Source organism: Triturus cristatus, chromosome 7, assembly GCF_964204655.1.
Source record: "Triturus cristatus chromosome 7, aTriCri1.1, whole genome shotgun sequence".
In the NCBI taxonomy this organism is placed as follows: Eukaryota; Metazoa; Chordata; class Amphibia; order Caudata; family Salamandridae; genus Triturus; species Triturus cristatus.
Window position 1 is genome coordinate 854,743,344 of NC_140590.1, and position 17,441 is coordinate 854,760,784.

Below are 17,441 nucleotides of genomic sequence, written 5' to 3' on the forward strand. Positions count from 1 at the left end.
CGTCTCTGGGAACCTCTTCTGGCGTTTACTGAAATGTATAGCTGATGCTAATACATGCGGATAGTCCTTGGCGGATCCCCTGCTTGACTGGAGCCAGTCATGTTATCCCCTGTCCTTTCGCCCCTGGTGATCCTCCTCTATTCTTCCTACCCAGGGTTGTGTGCCTGTCCCATTTTTGCTTGACCATCTTCGCCCTGATGAAGGTGTGGTCCCGGCTGGGACCAGACACTGAAACGCGCGTCGGCGTGTAATGTGTTTTGGGTAGCTTGACCAAATCTACCCTTACCCTTTGGATGATACATAAAATCTTGTCATTCCATCATCATGTGGCAGTTGTGTTACTTTGATGCTGTTGCGGGATAGTGCTGCAGAAAGTGAATGTGTGTTTAGATTTGAGTGCATGTTAGTATGATTGAGTATTTTGATTGAGTTTGGTGGGACATTACTATGTTGTTGCACCAACCTTGGATGTAATTTGTGTTATGTTTTTACTCTTTATTGCTTTATCAATTGATTATGATCATTGGAAAATAAAATTGCAAAATTCTTTTGTTTAAAGTCGTTGATTACTGGAATATTTTGTACAATTGTCTGTACCGGTTCTGTTGTGCTCATTTTGGGATCCTCTTTGAGGACCCTATGTAAGTAGTTAGGCAGGTAACCTCTCCTTTGATTGGTCCCTTATATTTCCTCTGCTTTACCTGCCTGTCATCAGTTGCCAGGGGGCCCCCTTCTTAGTGGGACATAAGGAGGGGTCACCAACTCTTACGAAGCATTATTGCTTGAAAGATGATTTAAATAAGCTATCTAAGCAGATGGGTTATGGAGTATACTATAGTAAATCCTAGCAGAAATGGCGGAGAGGCTAAAAGTCCATAGAGGCATCAACAGAAAAAAGCACTAGAACCGCTAAATAGGCAAACTACACACAAAGGGAATTATGGAGAGTTAAATCTGGCAAACCAGGGGAATCAGGATTGCGGGGGTTAAACTTGCCCTGGTCCTGAAGGTCACCATCACAACAGTAATAATAGCGGGAGAGATGCATATATAAATTCCCAGAAGAAGGCCCAAAATGATACATTATCCCTAAATAATCAATCTATCTGCGATTTTTTTTTTTTTTTTTTTTTTTTTTTTTTTTTTACTACGCAATACAAGGGTCTTCCTTCAAACTAACCTACAATCCATAGAAGTCTCAACTGAAACTACTCCTTATACGGTAGTTCTAACAAACGTACCTCAACTCCCTGACCATGAAGGGTAATCCTGGATCGCCCTGAGAAATAAATCTATTCCCTGGCTTAGCACACAGATAGGATTAACCGAGGCTCTGTTCTCCGAATTCAAAATGGCCAGAAAAATAGCTTGGATAGGCAAAACCCATAAATCACTGGAAGGGGACTCTGTGGTGTTAACATTTAGATCACCCCACCTGGTGCAAACAATTTTTGAAAGAGCAGGTAGCCACTTCATTAAGCCCCAGGAGGTCAATATTGTCCCATTAGGTTACTTTTACCAACCACTAAAGATGGAGAGTAATAGAAACACGACTAGTTACCACCCAGTCGAAACCTACCCTAGGTATAGTGTCCCAGTAACTAATCGTTTTGACAGTCTAAACAACTTGGAAGATATTGATTTTACTGAATAAGGGGATTGAACAACAAATTGAAAATAAGAAGGTTGGAGTTAGAAATTTGCCCACCAAAAGCAAGTAGTCACAAGCATCTTCCAAATTACCCTGCTTCTAAAAAATAAACAATTGATAACCGTTATCGACTCAGCCTCACTTGGCTGATAAGTCACACAACAAACGATGCTACCATCATTGCCGGATACAAGCCAGATCCAGATACCATCTAGTGCTCCTACTGCTATCACTGTAGATGACCCCCTAAAAAATTGCAATGATAGAAATGACTCCGAGATAACTGATATAGTTTATTGGAATGTTACAGGAATTCACTCAAAGATTGCAAACCCGTTATGGTGCGATTTTATATCAAAGTTTTACATTATGTTTTTTCAAGAAACCTGGGTAGAGGACACTCTTCATATTAACGGTTATCTCACTTTCCATACTGCGGCTGTGGCTGGGAGTCGTGGGAGGGCAAAGGGGGGATTGTTTACTTATATATCCAACATGCTAATTGTAAGAAAAATAGAATTGAAATTTGTTGAAATATAGTATCAAGTAATAACATTGCATACTGATAAAAAGCACTGTGTTGTATTGATAAACGTTTATAACAATTCTCTGCCCGATCAGATTGGGAGGACTGAAAAAACTAGAAAATAATTTGAAGTCAATCCAAAATGATAATGAAGGGGATGTGTTTGGCATTTGAGGGGGCGATTTTAATACCGCTCTGTGCCCAAATAATGGGAGGGAAGTATGTGGCCTCACAACAGAAGAGGGGAATAGTGATGCGCAATTCCCGCGCTCACAATACGGGGAATCCCTAAACTAAATAATGTTTGGCCACGATCTTGGTTTTGCAAATGAGATGTGTGCTTCACCTTCCCCTTTTAAAAGCACTTTTAATGACAGAGGTTACTTTACAACAATAGATTACATTCTGATATCAAATAGTTATTGTAATAAAGTTAAGTCATTCAACACCTATAACATAATTCTGAGTGACCATTTTCCACAGAGTGTATCTATTTCATACATAAACTGACGGACACATTACGGGATTAAAGGTATGCATGTCCCCCAAAATTTATCAATAGATAGTGAACGGTTATTCCCTCCGTTGGGCAATGGTGGATCCCTCCGAAATTACAAGGAATGTTTTAAGCAAGACTAAGTCAGCTGTTGCGGCTTGCTTGGCAGAGAACGCCATACATGACGTAGTCCTGACCTCTTTCCAGCACATCACAACGGCTATACAGGAGGCCCTATTTGTACGAAAAAGAAAACAAAATAGGAACACAAAAATGGCCGTTTGACACAAAGTGCATGCAGGCTTACGCCAAGTTAAAATACGAGACACATAAAACCCCTAGAAATCAGCATGATATAAGACAGGCAAAGTGGGACTATAAAAACGCACTGAAGTTACGAAAAGCGATGCTGAGAGATGAGGCACGGATGGCGCATGAAGCCGCGATGTCTAAGGATGGGGCGGCCTTATGGAGGGCCCTTTTGGACCCCTTTTCTAGATCCCGGGGATACGCCATCCATTGAAATTGTAATAACGGAGGAGCAATGGGTTTAGCATTTTGCGAACCTATTTAATAGCACCCTGGCCATCAATACTGCAGAAAGCCAACCAGTAGGTGACGACGACATGGCACCTCTAATAGAGAAAGACCTTCAGGTAACCCTGGATGAAGTAAATCGTGCAATCTTGGCAAGCATGGGTGGGAAGGTCCCTGGTCCCGACTGGATCCCCGTAGATTTATATAAAAATAATACCGCGTTATGGGGCCCGTTGTTAACCCAGGTAATTACAGCTAGCTGTTCCTCCCATTTAATAGAGACTTGGACTGAATTGATTCTAGTAGCAATATTTAACAAGCATTGGCATAGCCAATAGGTCTCGCCTTTGGGACCATATAAGTGTTTAGCCATGCAACAGTTGATGTTGTTGCACCAAGCATATTGTGCTGCATAACTAAATACTTATAAGGCCCCAAAAGCGAGACCTATTGGCTATGCCAATGCTTGTTAGTTTTGCCTGCTGCTCCATCGTTAGCAGAGCTCGTCCTTGATCTACATTATACAGGAAACCTCGCCCTGGAAAGCTGGCCACGTGTGCATTCAATGGGTGTTGCTGCTCTGAGGATTCTCTTTTTACATCAACTACAGCTTAGCCCTGTTGCTCTGGTGTCACATGTATGTTTATTTAACAAAGGGCTCGGCATACATCTGAGATCTTTAGTATGGAGGACTGGCACACCTGGGTCTTTCTCCCACCTATCCAATGAAGGCTGACTGTGAAGGCTCATTGGAAGGCTTGAGGCTGTGGTACTATTGTAGGGGTTTCACAGTGTACAGAACTATTTGTTAACGGCCTCAGAGCAGCCTGGTGGTTCATCATTTAAACCATTCATCTCAGCGGGAAGTGCTGGCAGTAGGGACAATGATGCTGCTGCTCTGAATTGAACTGAATGCAAGGTACCTTGAGGTATCGCCTTTCACCTTTCAAGTAAGATAGAACATCAAGGATTTTACACACTTTCTGAAATTTGAATTAGTCATCTTGTTGTACCCATTCATGTGTTGCTCTGGGCTCTCTTAATAGAGGTAAATGTTGTTGTCTCTCAGGGTCACATTCAGTGTGTTAGATTCATGTTAGATTAAACTGTGTCCCCAACGTGCATGTCTTTGTAGACATGAGTGAAATCCGACCCACTGAAGGCCAGCCATTTGGGGAGGAGTGGACTCTGGGAACACAGGTCTGATATACAGCCAATGTTTTACACAGGGTGTGAGGAAGCATCAAATCCCTGACAGAGGCATTAGAGTATTAGTGAGCTCTCTGCATGCAGTTCACTATCATGAAAGTAGGGGGAAGTCTTCATTGTTTGATCTTGAATGCAAACTGGTGCTAAAGTAAATAAGGAGTGCCGAGTCTTTTGAAGGACAGTATATAGCCTTTGCAAAATACAAAGATTATAAACGAGCATCGCGGCACCGACACTTTACTTTTAATGTTAAAAGTAAAGCGCGGGTGCCGCGATTATATCAAAAGTAAATAAATCGATGTTTTTTTCCATTTCTTTACTTTTGGTATAATCGCGGCACCCGTGCTTTACTTATAATATTAAAAGTAAAGCATGTGTGCCGCGATTATACCAAAAGTAAAGAAATAGAAAAAAACATCTATTTCTTTACTTTTGATATAATCAGCGAGACCTAAAAATGTGAAGCGTTTCCTGCATAAAAGATTTTGTATTAAAATTGAAATGGAATTGCAGCACAGTTGCAACTTAAATTAAGGAGGATGTCTGGTATGGCTTGTTCTCTCCTGGCGCCCGTGGTTTGTGTACTTGTAACACTTGCAAATGCCAAGCCATTAATCAAGCCAGATGTCTCTGTCTGGCTTTGAGCCCAGTGGCGCCTGTTGTCTGTTCCCTCCTTAGCATCTTACGAAACTCTTCCATGCAGTAAGGGAGGGGGAGGAGCGGGTGAGAGAGGGGGAGGAAAGCCAGCCATGCGAGGAATGCTAGAAACCAGGATAGCAGCTGTGCGCGTGCATGCCATCGCAAACGCAAGCTGAAGGCCTGAAAAAAGCCACTAGGTTAGCACTTCCAAAACCTGCTTACTAAAACTCTCGCCAGAGCAGCGCTATAAGCGCTGGCTCAGGCGAGACCTAAAAAAGGAAATAGTCAAGACCCCGCCTGCTATCGGCCGATATCGCTGCTAGATTTCTTGGCAAAAGTAGATGGGCGTATCGTGCTTAAAAGACTGCAGGACTGTGCTGAGGATAACCAGATCATCTCCAAATTACAGTTTGGTTTTCGCAAGGTGCTAGGAACTGTTAAAGCTTAAACCTGTATATTATCATAGGGAAGTATACCATCGCTAAAAAGGGCAGGTTGTCCCTAGCCTTTGTTGACCTCACTACAGCCTTCGACTGCGTGAGGCATGACTAACTATGGAGGATCCTCCAGGATTTAAAAGTAGAGACCACCATCACTCTTTTTTTAAGACAACTGTATAGGAATGGCAAGGCCAGGGTACAATATGGTACCAATGGAGAATGTACAGCCCTGTTTCAAATCAAAAAGGGGGTAATGCAAGCCTGCGTGCTGCCCCTCTTCTTTTTAATCTCTATATAAATGGCTTAGACCAAGCACTGTCAAACATATGTCAAGACCCCCCCCCCCCCCCAAATAGAAGGACGGCCTATGCCAGCTTTATTGCACGCGGATGAAGTTTTGATGTCCCGTACCCAAGTGGGCCTACAAAGAATTTTAAATAACTTTTCGGCATTTATGCATGATCTAGGGCCGAGGGTAAACACGACAAAAACTTTTATTATGAGATGTGGCCTACACATGAGCTGCCACAAATATATAGGGCCAAGTGCATCTCGACGGCCATGTATGGTCCAGGGATATGGCGATATTGTGATATTCAGACATTGCAAGTTATTGAAAATCTGTTTTTAATATATATTTTGGCAGTCCCGGGTAGCACCTCCCATTATGTTTGCCATTCTGAATTGGGGGTCTCATACCTAACAGATCTCATAAAAGTGGAAATATCCTACTATGGCATAGGACATGGACATCTGAAGAAACTAATCTTAATTGGGACATTTTTAAAGATCTTTTTAAATCGGTAGGTGCTTTAAGTATCGCATGGCTAAAGTATGTGCGGGATTTTATGCTTGATTTAGGCCACCCGGAGTTTTTTACCGAGACGAATACGACTAGTTGGACAAGAAATATGTTAAAGGCAAACGGCTTGAACCTCCTCGAAACTCTTATACTATCGGAAGAAATAATGAAGCCCACAGTATTGTATAATCAAACGATTCTAATTACTTATAGTATGCAACCTCATCTTTTACATGTCTGTGGTTTATACAATAGATTTTTATTGACAAGATTTAGACTTGGGATATTACATAGAATAACCAGTTTCCCCAAACATGAACGACTGGTCAAAAGTAATGCAATTGTGCCATTGGGATGAACGCTCGGAGCAAACAACAGTCCACATGGTTTTAGTATGCAAATTCTATAATGTTCAAAGGAAAAAAATGGATTTTACCTCTTTTTAAAAAGTTTGGTATTAGACAATGTCGCCCTGCATTTCTAGCACTACAGTTTTTAGAAAATTAATATGTAACCTGGATTTTATCAATGTTTTTAAAAAGTGTGGTAAAATGCAGGGAATCAGTTTTAATGTGACAGTTTAATCTTTCAATAAAGTAAACCGGTAAAAGGGGTGTATAGAAAATTGACCTCAACTGTTAAAATGAAATGTGATTTAATGTACTGCTTTTATGATTTTTTCCTTATAGAAATCGAATAAAGCTTTGTTTGATTTGATTTGACAGGTTAATGTAGGACCATCTCTCCTTAGTCCCTCAGGAAGTGTTGCTTCTTTTGGCTAAAGGAGCCATCAAGAGGGTGCTCGCATCAGAGTAGGTCATGGTTGCTATGCCCACTACTTTCTGGTGCCCAAAAGGGAGGGAGGCCTTAGTCTTAACTTCTTCTTGAAACAGGAGAAGTTCAACATGCTCATACAAGCAGAAATCCTGTCTGTCCTTGACCCTGGATAGTGGATAGTGTTGATGGACTGACAGGACACCTATTTCCACATTCCTGTCATGCCGGCCTACAGATGCTATCTGCTGTTCACTGTGGGCTACAAGCACTTCGTTTTCCGTGCTCCCCAGCGCCCATCGGGTGTTCACGAAAGTGATGGTAATAGTTGCAGCACACTTACAATGGTCATGGGTTCCAGTCTTTCCCTACCTCGACAATTGACTGTGAAGGCGGGCTCTCCCAAGGCAGTCGTCTCCCACTTCTAGACTACAGCGGACCTCCTGCACTCGCTAGCGTTCACTTTCAACGTGCCATAGTCACACCTGACTCTGGCTCATATGCTCCCTTTCATTGGGGCTGTTATGGACACAGTGCAGTTTCAGCCTATCCACTCAAACTGTGACTCCAGTATATTCAGGCTATGATTCTGATGTCTCTGCCTCTATCCCAGATTTCGGTGAGACTGACTCTGAGGCTGTTGATTCTCATAGCCTTCTGGTTATGTTAAAAAGTCTTATATAGCGCACGTCTACCCGTAGGTGTCTTGGCGCTTGCTAAAAAGAAACCTGCTAAGACAGAGACCGTTAGTTGTTAAACAACCACGTCTTTTCCTCTTTCCTAAAGGCGAGCATGGGAGAGATGGCTCTAAGATGTGAAGGGAGAGTATTCGAGAGCCTAGCCATGCTATTAATAAAGCTCCTTCCGCACCAGTTCATTTTCCTAAATTTAGTAGTGGCGACCATTCCAGCCAAACGGAGGTGCCAGTTGGGGGTGTACCAGTCAAAATGTTTCCATAGAAATTCCGATCCTCCCTTATACGGTGCTTTATGAGCCACACAGTGCACTTTACATTTAATTCCCTTCTAGACTGGGAGCCAGTGTAATTTTCGAATACCTGAGGAGATCGAGTGGAATTTAGGAAGATTCAAAATCAATCTGGCTGCTGCATTTTGGACTTATTGAATCTTACTAATCAGTTTTTCCTGAAGGTTCATGTACAATCCATTGCAGTAGTCCAGTTTTGAGAGGACTAATGCTGAGACCACAGTTTTCATGGTGGGAATAAAAGGGCAAATTTTGATTAACATTCTAATTATGCGGAATGAAGGGGAGACTACCTTGGACACTTGGGCTTCATATTTGAGCTGATCATCAATAATGAAGCCCAAGTTTTTGGCTTTCATCATGGGTAAAGGAGGCCGACCCAAGCTGTCAGGCCACCATGCAGGGGACCATGCAGGAAGGAGATTGCCGAAGAGTATTACCTCCGTTTTACCTGAGTTAAGTTTTAAACCATGCTTACTCAGCCAGAAACTTATGGCAAACATACTATCATGTAATCTTGATGAACCTGAAGTGTCTTTATCCACTGCTGATACTACCAGCTGGGTGTCATCAGCATCAGGACTTAAGTTAAAACTTTTGATCAAGGCTAATTCAGAAACATTTATATCAAACAGGTTTGGGCTCAGCAAAGAGCCCTGTGGAACCCCGCAAGGCAATGTGAAAGGTAGGGAGTTACAATGGCCCAAAGTTAGGGTTTGAGCTTTTTCCGAGAGGAAGGTTGAAAGTAGTCTGAGGGGCTTATCTTTGACTCCTATGGCATTCAAACGGTGGACCCGGAGCTCATGGTCCACTGTGTCGAACGCCGCAGATAAGTCCAATAAAATGAGGGCCGCTGATCCCCCATTGTCTAGTGAAGTTCTTATTTCTTCTGTAATTTTTATCAAGGCAGTTTCAGTACTGTGGTCTGCTCTAAACTCGAAGAATACAAGCTTGTTTTTATATCATGGAAAACATCCCAAGCGAAAACATTTGGTTGAATGTGGAGGATAGGAAGGTGAAAATAGGCTGTACAGCAAGTTTTAATATCCTTGGGGTGCATGGGTCGTCCGGTGATCCTGATTTAGCAGCTAGTAGGAAAGTGGCTACTTGATTAGGAGAGGTGGATGTAAATTCCAAAAGCAGGGGGTAGCCAACCATTTCCTGATGACTCAACTCAGTAGTATCTTTGGATTTCGAGTTGTCAAAAATGTTAAAGATTTGGTCGACCTTCTCTTTAAAAGTAAAGGCTAGAGTGTCACGGAATTGTTGACCATGGATAGTCAAGTTATTTTTCGGGACCAGCGTAAGCCTCGTAATCGCCTGAAGCAGTTCTTTGTTAGAGTTAGATGCATTCTCAATCATTTGAGTATAGTAGAAACTTTTTTCATGGACACTTGCCCGTTGGCACATGAGGGCTCTACAGTGGGACCTGAAGCTCCAGTGGGCCAAGCATCAAGGAAATCTCTCCGACTTGGTCCAGATCTCGGAGGGAACTGCAACAGACCTGCAGTGGTGGCTGACGAACTGCAATTAGTTCAGCATCAAACCCCTCTCCCTTCCCCACCCAGAGCTGACAGTGGACACAGATGCATCACTCCTGAACTAGGGCACCCATCTGCGAGAGGTGGAAATTCGGGGACTCTGTTCTCCAGCTTATTTTGAGATTCACATGAACCTGCTGGAGCTCCAGGCGATCCGATTGGCACGGAAAGCCTTTCTTCGATCAAAGAAAGGCTAGTGCAGGAGTTCATGGGCAATACCACCGCCACTGTTCGGAGTGGGGACTGTGGACCCTGTGTCAAGAGGGCCCTGCACCTCTGGACGTAGCTGGAACATCAGGGCATTTCCCTGGTGGTTCAACACCTGGCGTGGTCTCTGAACTACAGGGCTGGTTAACTCAGCCATCAATGCCTAGCAGATTACAAGTGACGCCTACATCAGGAGGTGGTGCAAGGTCTCTCAAGAGTCTGGAGAGGCTTGGTTAGATCTGTTCGCCACCACCGTGAAAGCGCAATGCCAGCAGTTTTGTACAGCGGAGTTTCAAAGTTGGTTCTCTCTCAGAGGATCTTCTGTCGCAGCAGCAGGAGAGGGTTCTGCACACGCCTTCATGCATGGAGATTGCGTGGTGACAATTGACCGCTTTCGCCCTTCCTCCCGAAGTCTGTGATGTTATCTTTACAACCATGCAACCCTCCACCAAGACAGTCTACCCCTGTCATTGTGGCACATTTGTGGCATGGTGCGCGTCCAGAAAGATTGGCCCACCCTTTGTGCACCCTTATCTGAGGTTCTCCTGTTCATTCTTTCTTTGGGCCAGCAGGTCTCTAGTCTGGGCACTATTTAAGGTTACTTGTATGCCATCTCTGCATTTTTGCAATTTACATTTGTTCAAGTCATCCTTTGTGACTAGGCTCCTGAAACGGCTACAACATATATTTCCCCCGATGCCATTCATTATGCCCCAATGGGATCTTAACCTGGTCCTTGCCTTCCTCATGTGTGCTCCCTTTGAGCTGTTATATAACTGCCCACTTCGCTTATTGACTTTCAAATTGGCTTTTCTACTGGCTGTACCATCGGCCAGGAACGTCGGTGAGCTGCAGGCCCTCTCCGTCCAACCGCTTTATGCTACCTATTTCTCAGACAAGGTAGTTCTACGGACTCCTGCCTCTTTCCTACTGAAGGTTGTCGCAAACTTTCATTTAGACCAAAACATTACATTCCCTTTCTTCTTTGCGCCACCTCACCCGTCCAAAGAAGAGGAGAGTCTCTACCATCTGGACTCAAGAAGAGCGTTGTCATTTTACATTGACCTCACACAACAAGAATTCCGGGTGGACAATCAACTCTTTGTAGGATATTTGGGGGCTAGAAAGGAAAGACAATGGACTTTCTCACAATGGATAGTGCTCTGCATCAAGATCTGTTTTGCATTGGCCAAGAAGCAACCCCCTGAGAGCTGGCATGCTTATTCTACCAGAGCCAAGGCTGCAACTACTGCATTAGCTTGCGGAGTCCCTGTCCTGGACATCTGCCAGGCAGCCACGTGAGTGTCTGTGCATGCATTCACTTAGCACCACTGCCTGGTTGGTTAGGTCTGTCACGACTGGTATTTCACCCTAGCAGTCCTGCAGGTCTTTTTGGTCTAAATCTGATTGCAGACTCCCTTCCGGGGAGGTATTGCATGGGTATCTGTTCTAAGTTAAGGAACCTGAGACTAGAAGTCTCTATCAAATGAACAAGTTACTTACCTTCAGTAATGCCTTATCTGATAAAGACTCTAGTTGCAGATTCCTTACAAACCTTCCCATCCACCACGTTCTGCGAACTGATTCACTAGGGTCTCCCCTTTTTAAAACCTTAGTAGTGCACACCAGTGTGGCTTTGGGCTTCTGCCACGCAAAAGTCATGAAAAGTAACTGAACTGCATGCTGGGTTGGCACCTATATAGGCACTGCATATGTCACTTCTGGTACCACTGAAGAAGTGCCAAACACCACCACCTACTGGCGCTCAGGGGTACTGCTCGAAAATGTCAACATCCAGTTTGATGCCTGGGAAATATTATAAGGTAGATAATGTACAACTAGATAGTCTCTACCTTGTAAGGCGTTACCATAGGAAAGTAACTTGTTCCTTTTGTACACCACTAAAACTAATCGTGCCACAGTAAGTCATCTTTCATACTGAGGTAGAACAAAACTGTTTACATTTTTCTATCCTATCAAAGTAATTTTTTAACAGTTAGTGGTATTCTCCCTCTGTTGCTACTAAAGGCTATACAAAACTCTATTTGAACTTCAAACCTGCTTTTTATGTTTTATGTGGAGTATCCTCCTCAAATTTGTGTTCCATAATTTCACCATAAGCGTTTTTAGTACAACATGGTGCAAAGCATGAGGTGAAGGAAACCTTTTCAAGCACTTTAAGCATTTTTTTAACCGTAATATGCAAGTATCAGACTGCCTTAACATGGTTATGATTTCTTCTCTGCAGTACCTCGACCAAATAAGGCAGACTATTTTTGAGAATCTGAAGATGCTAAACCATGCACCGAGTGTCCAGATCCATGATGTACCATCCGACCTGCTTAGTTTTGATCGGGCAGATGAACCTGATCCAGAAGAGCGAGGTTCTGAAGAGAATTATTCCAGGTAAAGGCACTAAACCTCCCATTCTTTGTTCCCTTTAGAGTTTTTATGTACTCCTACTCTGCTCAGATGTATGCATTTTGCCTTGTGCACAAAAACAAGTTGATATGTTTCAACATAGTTTCAAGATATATATGGTTTTTTTATTCTACTGCGTTGGTCTGTATGTGTATATGCAACTTCAGAGTCGAATGGAGTATCTTTGAGAAGGAATATTGTATGTGGAGTGGATAAAATGCTGTTTACTTTGGTGAGTGAGCAAAAAGGTGGAGTGGGGCAGGTTTCACTGCTTCGGTTTGCTGTTTCAGGTACTCTTTCCGTTAGTTTGTATCTATCTGCAGTGTTGTACTGAACAAACCGAATTTCTTGTATTCATCTTCATCTCTTTAGTGGGTATGAGGATGTAAAAATGGGAATCTCATTTTTAAGTGCTACAAAACCACCCACTCTTCTGCATCCCATAACCCAAAAGAGCAGATTTGCTGAGGGTGATTTGATGAGTAGAGCTATCTTTCACAATGTGCATGCTAGTGAACCTGTCTAGTAGAGAAGTTTCAGAGCCTTGGTTGTCATGTTGCACCCAGCCTAGTGCAACTGTGAGTAAGACCAACCTAAAATGTAGATTATAGTATGTCAAAAATGATTTGGGAGAATTTCTGGTGGCCTGGAAGGAGACAAGTGAATGACAGAGCTAGCTATGTTGGTCTCCACCACATGTGTGGCTGGTCAAGAGTCAAGTGACTGGCACTCTTCTTCCGCAGTCTATCCCTTCCAATCCCAGCTACTAAAAGCCATCAAGAATCTTCAGCAAGGTATACACGAAAGTGCTGTTGTGAGTTAGCCTTATGCTTGGGATACCTCTGCTCGTCTGTGTTAGTTGCAAAATGATGATCTCCCTCTGCATTAGTAGGTAAATCATAAAAAATTGGGAGCTACTAAATTAAGTCACATACAGAATAACTTACAGATTCACATGCTGTGCATTGTTCCATCATCTATTGGTTTGATCTAGAAATTGTATCTTTGTCCATTCCCTCCCACCCCCTCGCACTTTTTAGGTCGAGCTTGGGCAGCGCATGGGCCCCTCTGGGAGCCATGCTGTATTGGAGTATGTATTTGAAGCCCCGCCCACTCTCCGCCCATATTTGTCATTGGCTTGTGTCATTATTCTTCGTAAATACTGGCTTCTGATTCCTTATTAGGCTTGTTAGTCCCTCCTTAGTATCGCCTTGTCGTCATTTGTAACCTCCCATGAGGACTGGCCCTTTTACTTCGGTTGTTACACTGTCAGTCTTTAGTCTGTGAGCAGTATTTTCTTTAATGAGTTTCTCTTACTGCAGGAGGGTCTCTCATGCGCAGTTGTGACCACCGGCTTGAATCCCATATAGTGCGTGACGGCAGTAGATTAACACTTAAGAAAAATATTGAAATTACGAAATAGCTCACTTGTTTTTCTGTGGGGAACCCGATTGATCACTTCGTGGGCTGAGCTCCCGCTGCTGCGACTATGTGAGGCCCCTGCACAAAAAGCATGAAATAATGAGATTAGTCCGTCCCAGCCTTTCATCCTACCAGAAGTATCACTCTGTACGGTATTTTTGAAAACCCTAATTTTTATGGGGTGTGTGCTATACGAAATGATCAAAACGCTAGGACTGGAGTATAAGGGAGAGCACAAATGCACCCCGTTTCCTGAATCAAGCAAATAATGTACCTCAAGTCATCTGAAGCAGTCCTTTCTTGATAACAAGGTCAAATGTTTGTCATGGAGTCCCAGTCATTTTATCTCTCCAAGTCCCGAAAACACAAATGCGTTTATGTAAAGGCTTCTGGGCGCACATTAAAGGCAGGAAAGTGAACGCATATTCACCAGGAAGAGCTGCGACTGCTAGAAACCAGCTACTCCTTTTTGCAGCGTGAATCTTTCTGGATTCACTATTCTGTGCATTATTCCGCCTTCTAGCGGTTGGGTCCGGAATTGTAGTCGTTTTTTTTTTTTTTTTTCTTTTTCGTGGCCCAGGTGGGCGTCAACATACCACCATTTGTTGTCCTTCATGACGTTGACGCTCTTCCTCCGGAAGCTCCCACCTTTGGTCGCCATCTTCAGATTCTTTTTTCCGCTGTTGGGTCTGGATCGTTACCGAAGAGTTCCAGAGATTTGAAGAGAGAATCGACGAAAATAGCAGAAAATCAACAAAAATCACAGATTTCAACACACCCAACTACAGGTCCGGTAACCGGGACGACGAGGGGGAACGTTTTCAACCGAGATCTCGATGTTCAACGGAAAATGCGTACACGGGGCTCCCTGAGCGCTGGGATGGACAAAACACCTTTTAAGTTTTGCACCAATTGTCACCACAAGTACGCCCAGAAGGACCAGCATCTAGTCTGCAACCTCTGCCTGCCGCTCCCGCTCGACCACAACAGCGACGACAAACGCGTGCTTGGCGTTCACACCCAAGACGCTCGGAGTAAGAGAGAGGCAGAGAAAGGCGAACTACACCATGCATGGGCAAGGGCCACCTCCATCACTGCGAGACTTGGGCCTCTCCAGTGGAGAGGAGGACAACATCGCCAAGGGACCGTAGGACTGCACTGTCGTTGAGGTCCAAAACAAAACGTCGAAGGAGGTAAGAGTCGTCGACCCCCAGACCCTCGAGCGACACTCGTAAGAGTTAAGCAAAGTCCTCGAAAGGAACATTGCCGTCGAAACACTTGACGAAAGCAACACCACCCAGGGACAAGCAGCCCAGTGGATCCTTCAAAAAGGACTCTCAGACGGCGAAAACCCATGAAAAATCTAGCTCGTCGAAGGATGCTCTCGAAAAGGACACCTCAACGCTGAGAAAAGAAGGGTCAACAACAGCGTCGTCGACGACCTCGAAGCACTCAACCTCACCACGCCGAACAGGCTGCCGAGATGAAGAAGAAAAGGAGGCTCGAGGCTGACCTGGTGAGCATCCTGCAGCGAAAAAAGGACTTTGACAAAAGGATGAGCCAGTACACCATCCCGCCGAAGCCCGTGGTCAAAGTCGAAAGGGGCAACGAAGACGCATAACCACCGAAAACGCCTGAACTGGTCGAGGAACAGGAGGAAAAGCCCTGTATTACTACGAGGGCGAAGACGAGGAGGATCAGCGAACCTACCAGGACTCTACGTCCTTGGAGGCACAAGACTTGGAGTGGCATGACCTCGACGCCGAATTACCGGAAGAAGGGGTAGACCAATACCCTTCGAGGCCTTAACCGCCAGACGACATAGGGGTCTATAATATAGTCGTTAACAAAGCTGCAGAGACATATGGAGTGAAATTGGAGGAGGAGTAGCCCAAGGCATGTGTTCTCTTGGAAACTCTGCTACCTCAACAGACAAGGAGTCAGTTCCTGCCCATGCTCCTTTGTGTGCTGGACCAGGGCAGGGAGGCTTTCAGGGAGCCAGCTGTATGTAAATCAGTGACCCCGAGGACAGAAAAGAAATACAAGCACTCCTCAAAGGACCCTGCATACATGCAGGGATCAGTGCCAGCGGATTCAATAACTACAGCAACGGCTAGGAAAAGGGCCAATTTACCCACAAATGCCGTACCACCTCCAGACAAGGAGAGTAGAAGGATGGACCTCATGGGGAGGAAAGTAGAACGGAGTGCAGCGATTCAATGGCGCATCGCTAACTCAAACGCCTTAATCAACAGGCACGCATACCAGCACTGGGAGGAAGTGGGGCAACTCCTGAAGCATCTACCAGAACAGTACCAGCAAAGGGCAGTCCAACATGTTTAACGTCAGCCTTGGATGCTGTGGAGACGTCCAGCAGGCAAATGATGATTGGGGTGACGGAGAGAAGACATGCATGGCTTAGGATTTCAGGCTTCAAGCCAGCGGTTCAGAACAACATTCTGAACACACCCTTTAACAGAGAGCAACTTTTTGGAACGCCAGTTGACGACAAGTTAACGCAGCTCAAAAAGGACAACGAGACAGCAAGGTCCATGGGAGCACTACAGTTCAGAGGGATGAGAAGAGTTACATCCTCAAGAAGGCCAAATGGTAGGGGGGGCAACCTGCCTAGTACATCGCACCAAACCTTCCAACAAGGTTTTCAAGGAAATGGCCAGGGCCAGCAGCAGCAAGGACAGCAGCAGCAGAACTGGCAGTACCAGCCTTGGGGGCCAGTCCTTCAGAGGGTGCTCAAATGGACGAGGACAGACACGGAGAGGAGGGCAATAACCTACCTCCAAGTGACTTCGCCATAAGGCAAATGTCCACCTTAACAACACCTCTAGGGGGGCATCGAGACATAAAGAATAATCGAAACCGGATTTTACACAACAAACAGTTCCTAGAACACATAACACCAGTAGGAGGCAGAATAAGGGACTTCCTCCAGGAGTGGAAGATTGTCACAAAGGACAAATGGATACTAAACATTATACAATACGGCTACTGTATAGAGCTAGAAAAACAACCTCCAAACAAGAGACCAAAGAACAAGGTGCACTCAGCGAAGGAACTTTCGCTCTTGCTACTAGAAGCGCAAGAACTGCTCGGCAAGGAGGCAATAGAGGTAGTGCCGCACAAGGAGAGGAACAAGGGGGTTTACTCCACCTACTTCCTCGTACCAAAAGTGGACGATACACTAAAACCTATTCTAGAACTAAGGTTCCTAAACAAGTTCATAAGGACACAAAGATTCAAGATGACATCTCTACAAGAGGTAATACCACAAATACAAGAAGGGGATTACATGGCAACTATCGACTTAACGGACTTGCACATCCCCATCAACAAACACAAACGCCTACTAAGCTTTGTGATCAACCAAACTCACTAACAGTTCATAGTACTGGCATTTGGACTCCAATCCGCACCAAGGGTGTTTACAAAATGCCTAGCAGCGGTAGCAGCGCACCTAAGAAGGCAAGGAATACACATATACCCCTACCTCGACGACTGGCTGGTAAAGGCAAGCTCTCACAGCCAATGCAAACAACACATCCAGCAGGTCGTGCAAACGCTAATCCAACTGGGGTTCTCAATCCATTGGGTAAAGTCTGCAATAGAGCTAGAACTGGTGAAGATATTCTTAGGGGCAGAGATCGACCCCATACAAGGCAAGGTGTTCCCCAGCAGAAAGGGAATTTTGGTGATACTGAAGGAAACACGTCTTTACCGCAAGGGGCAAGTTTTGACAGTGAGGACGGTGAGCAAGCTAATGGGAATGATGGC

At 44.5% G+C, this 17,441-nt stretch overlaps 1 protein-coding gene across 1 annotated transcript in view; it reads left to right on the forward strand.

The window, feature by feature from the left end:
- The window catches only part of HDAC3 (histone deacetylase 3), a 224,083-nt gene that overhangs the window by 188,264 nt on the left and 18,378 nt on the right, over positions 1-17,441 (forward strand). The window contains exon 14 of the mRNA XM_085617783.1: positions 12,058-12,215. Within this exon, the coding sequence (XP_085473909.1) occupies positions 12,058-12,215 (158 nt within the window). The remainder of the gene's footprint in view (positions 1-12,057; positions 12,216-17,441) is intronic.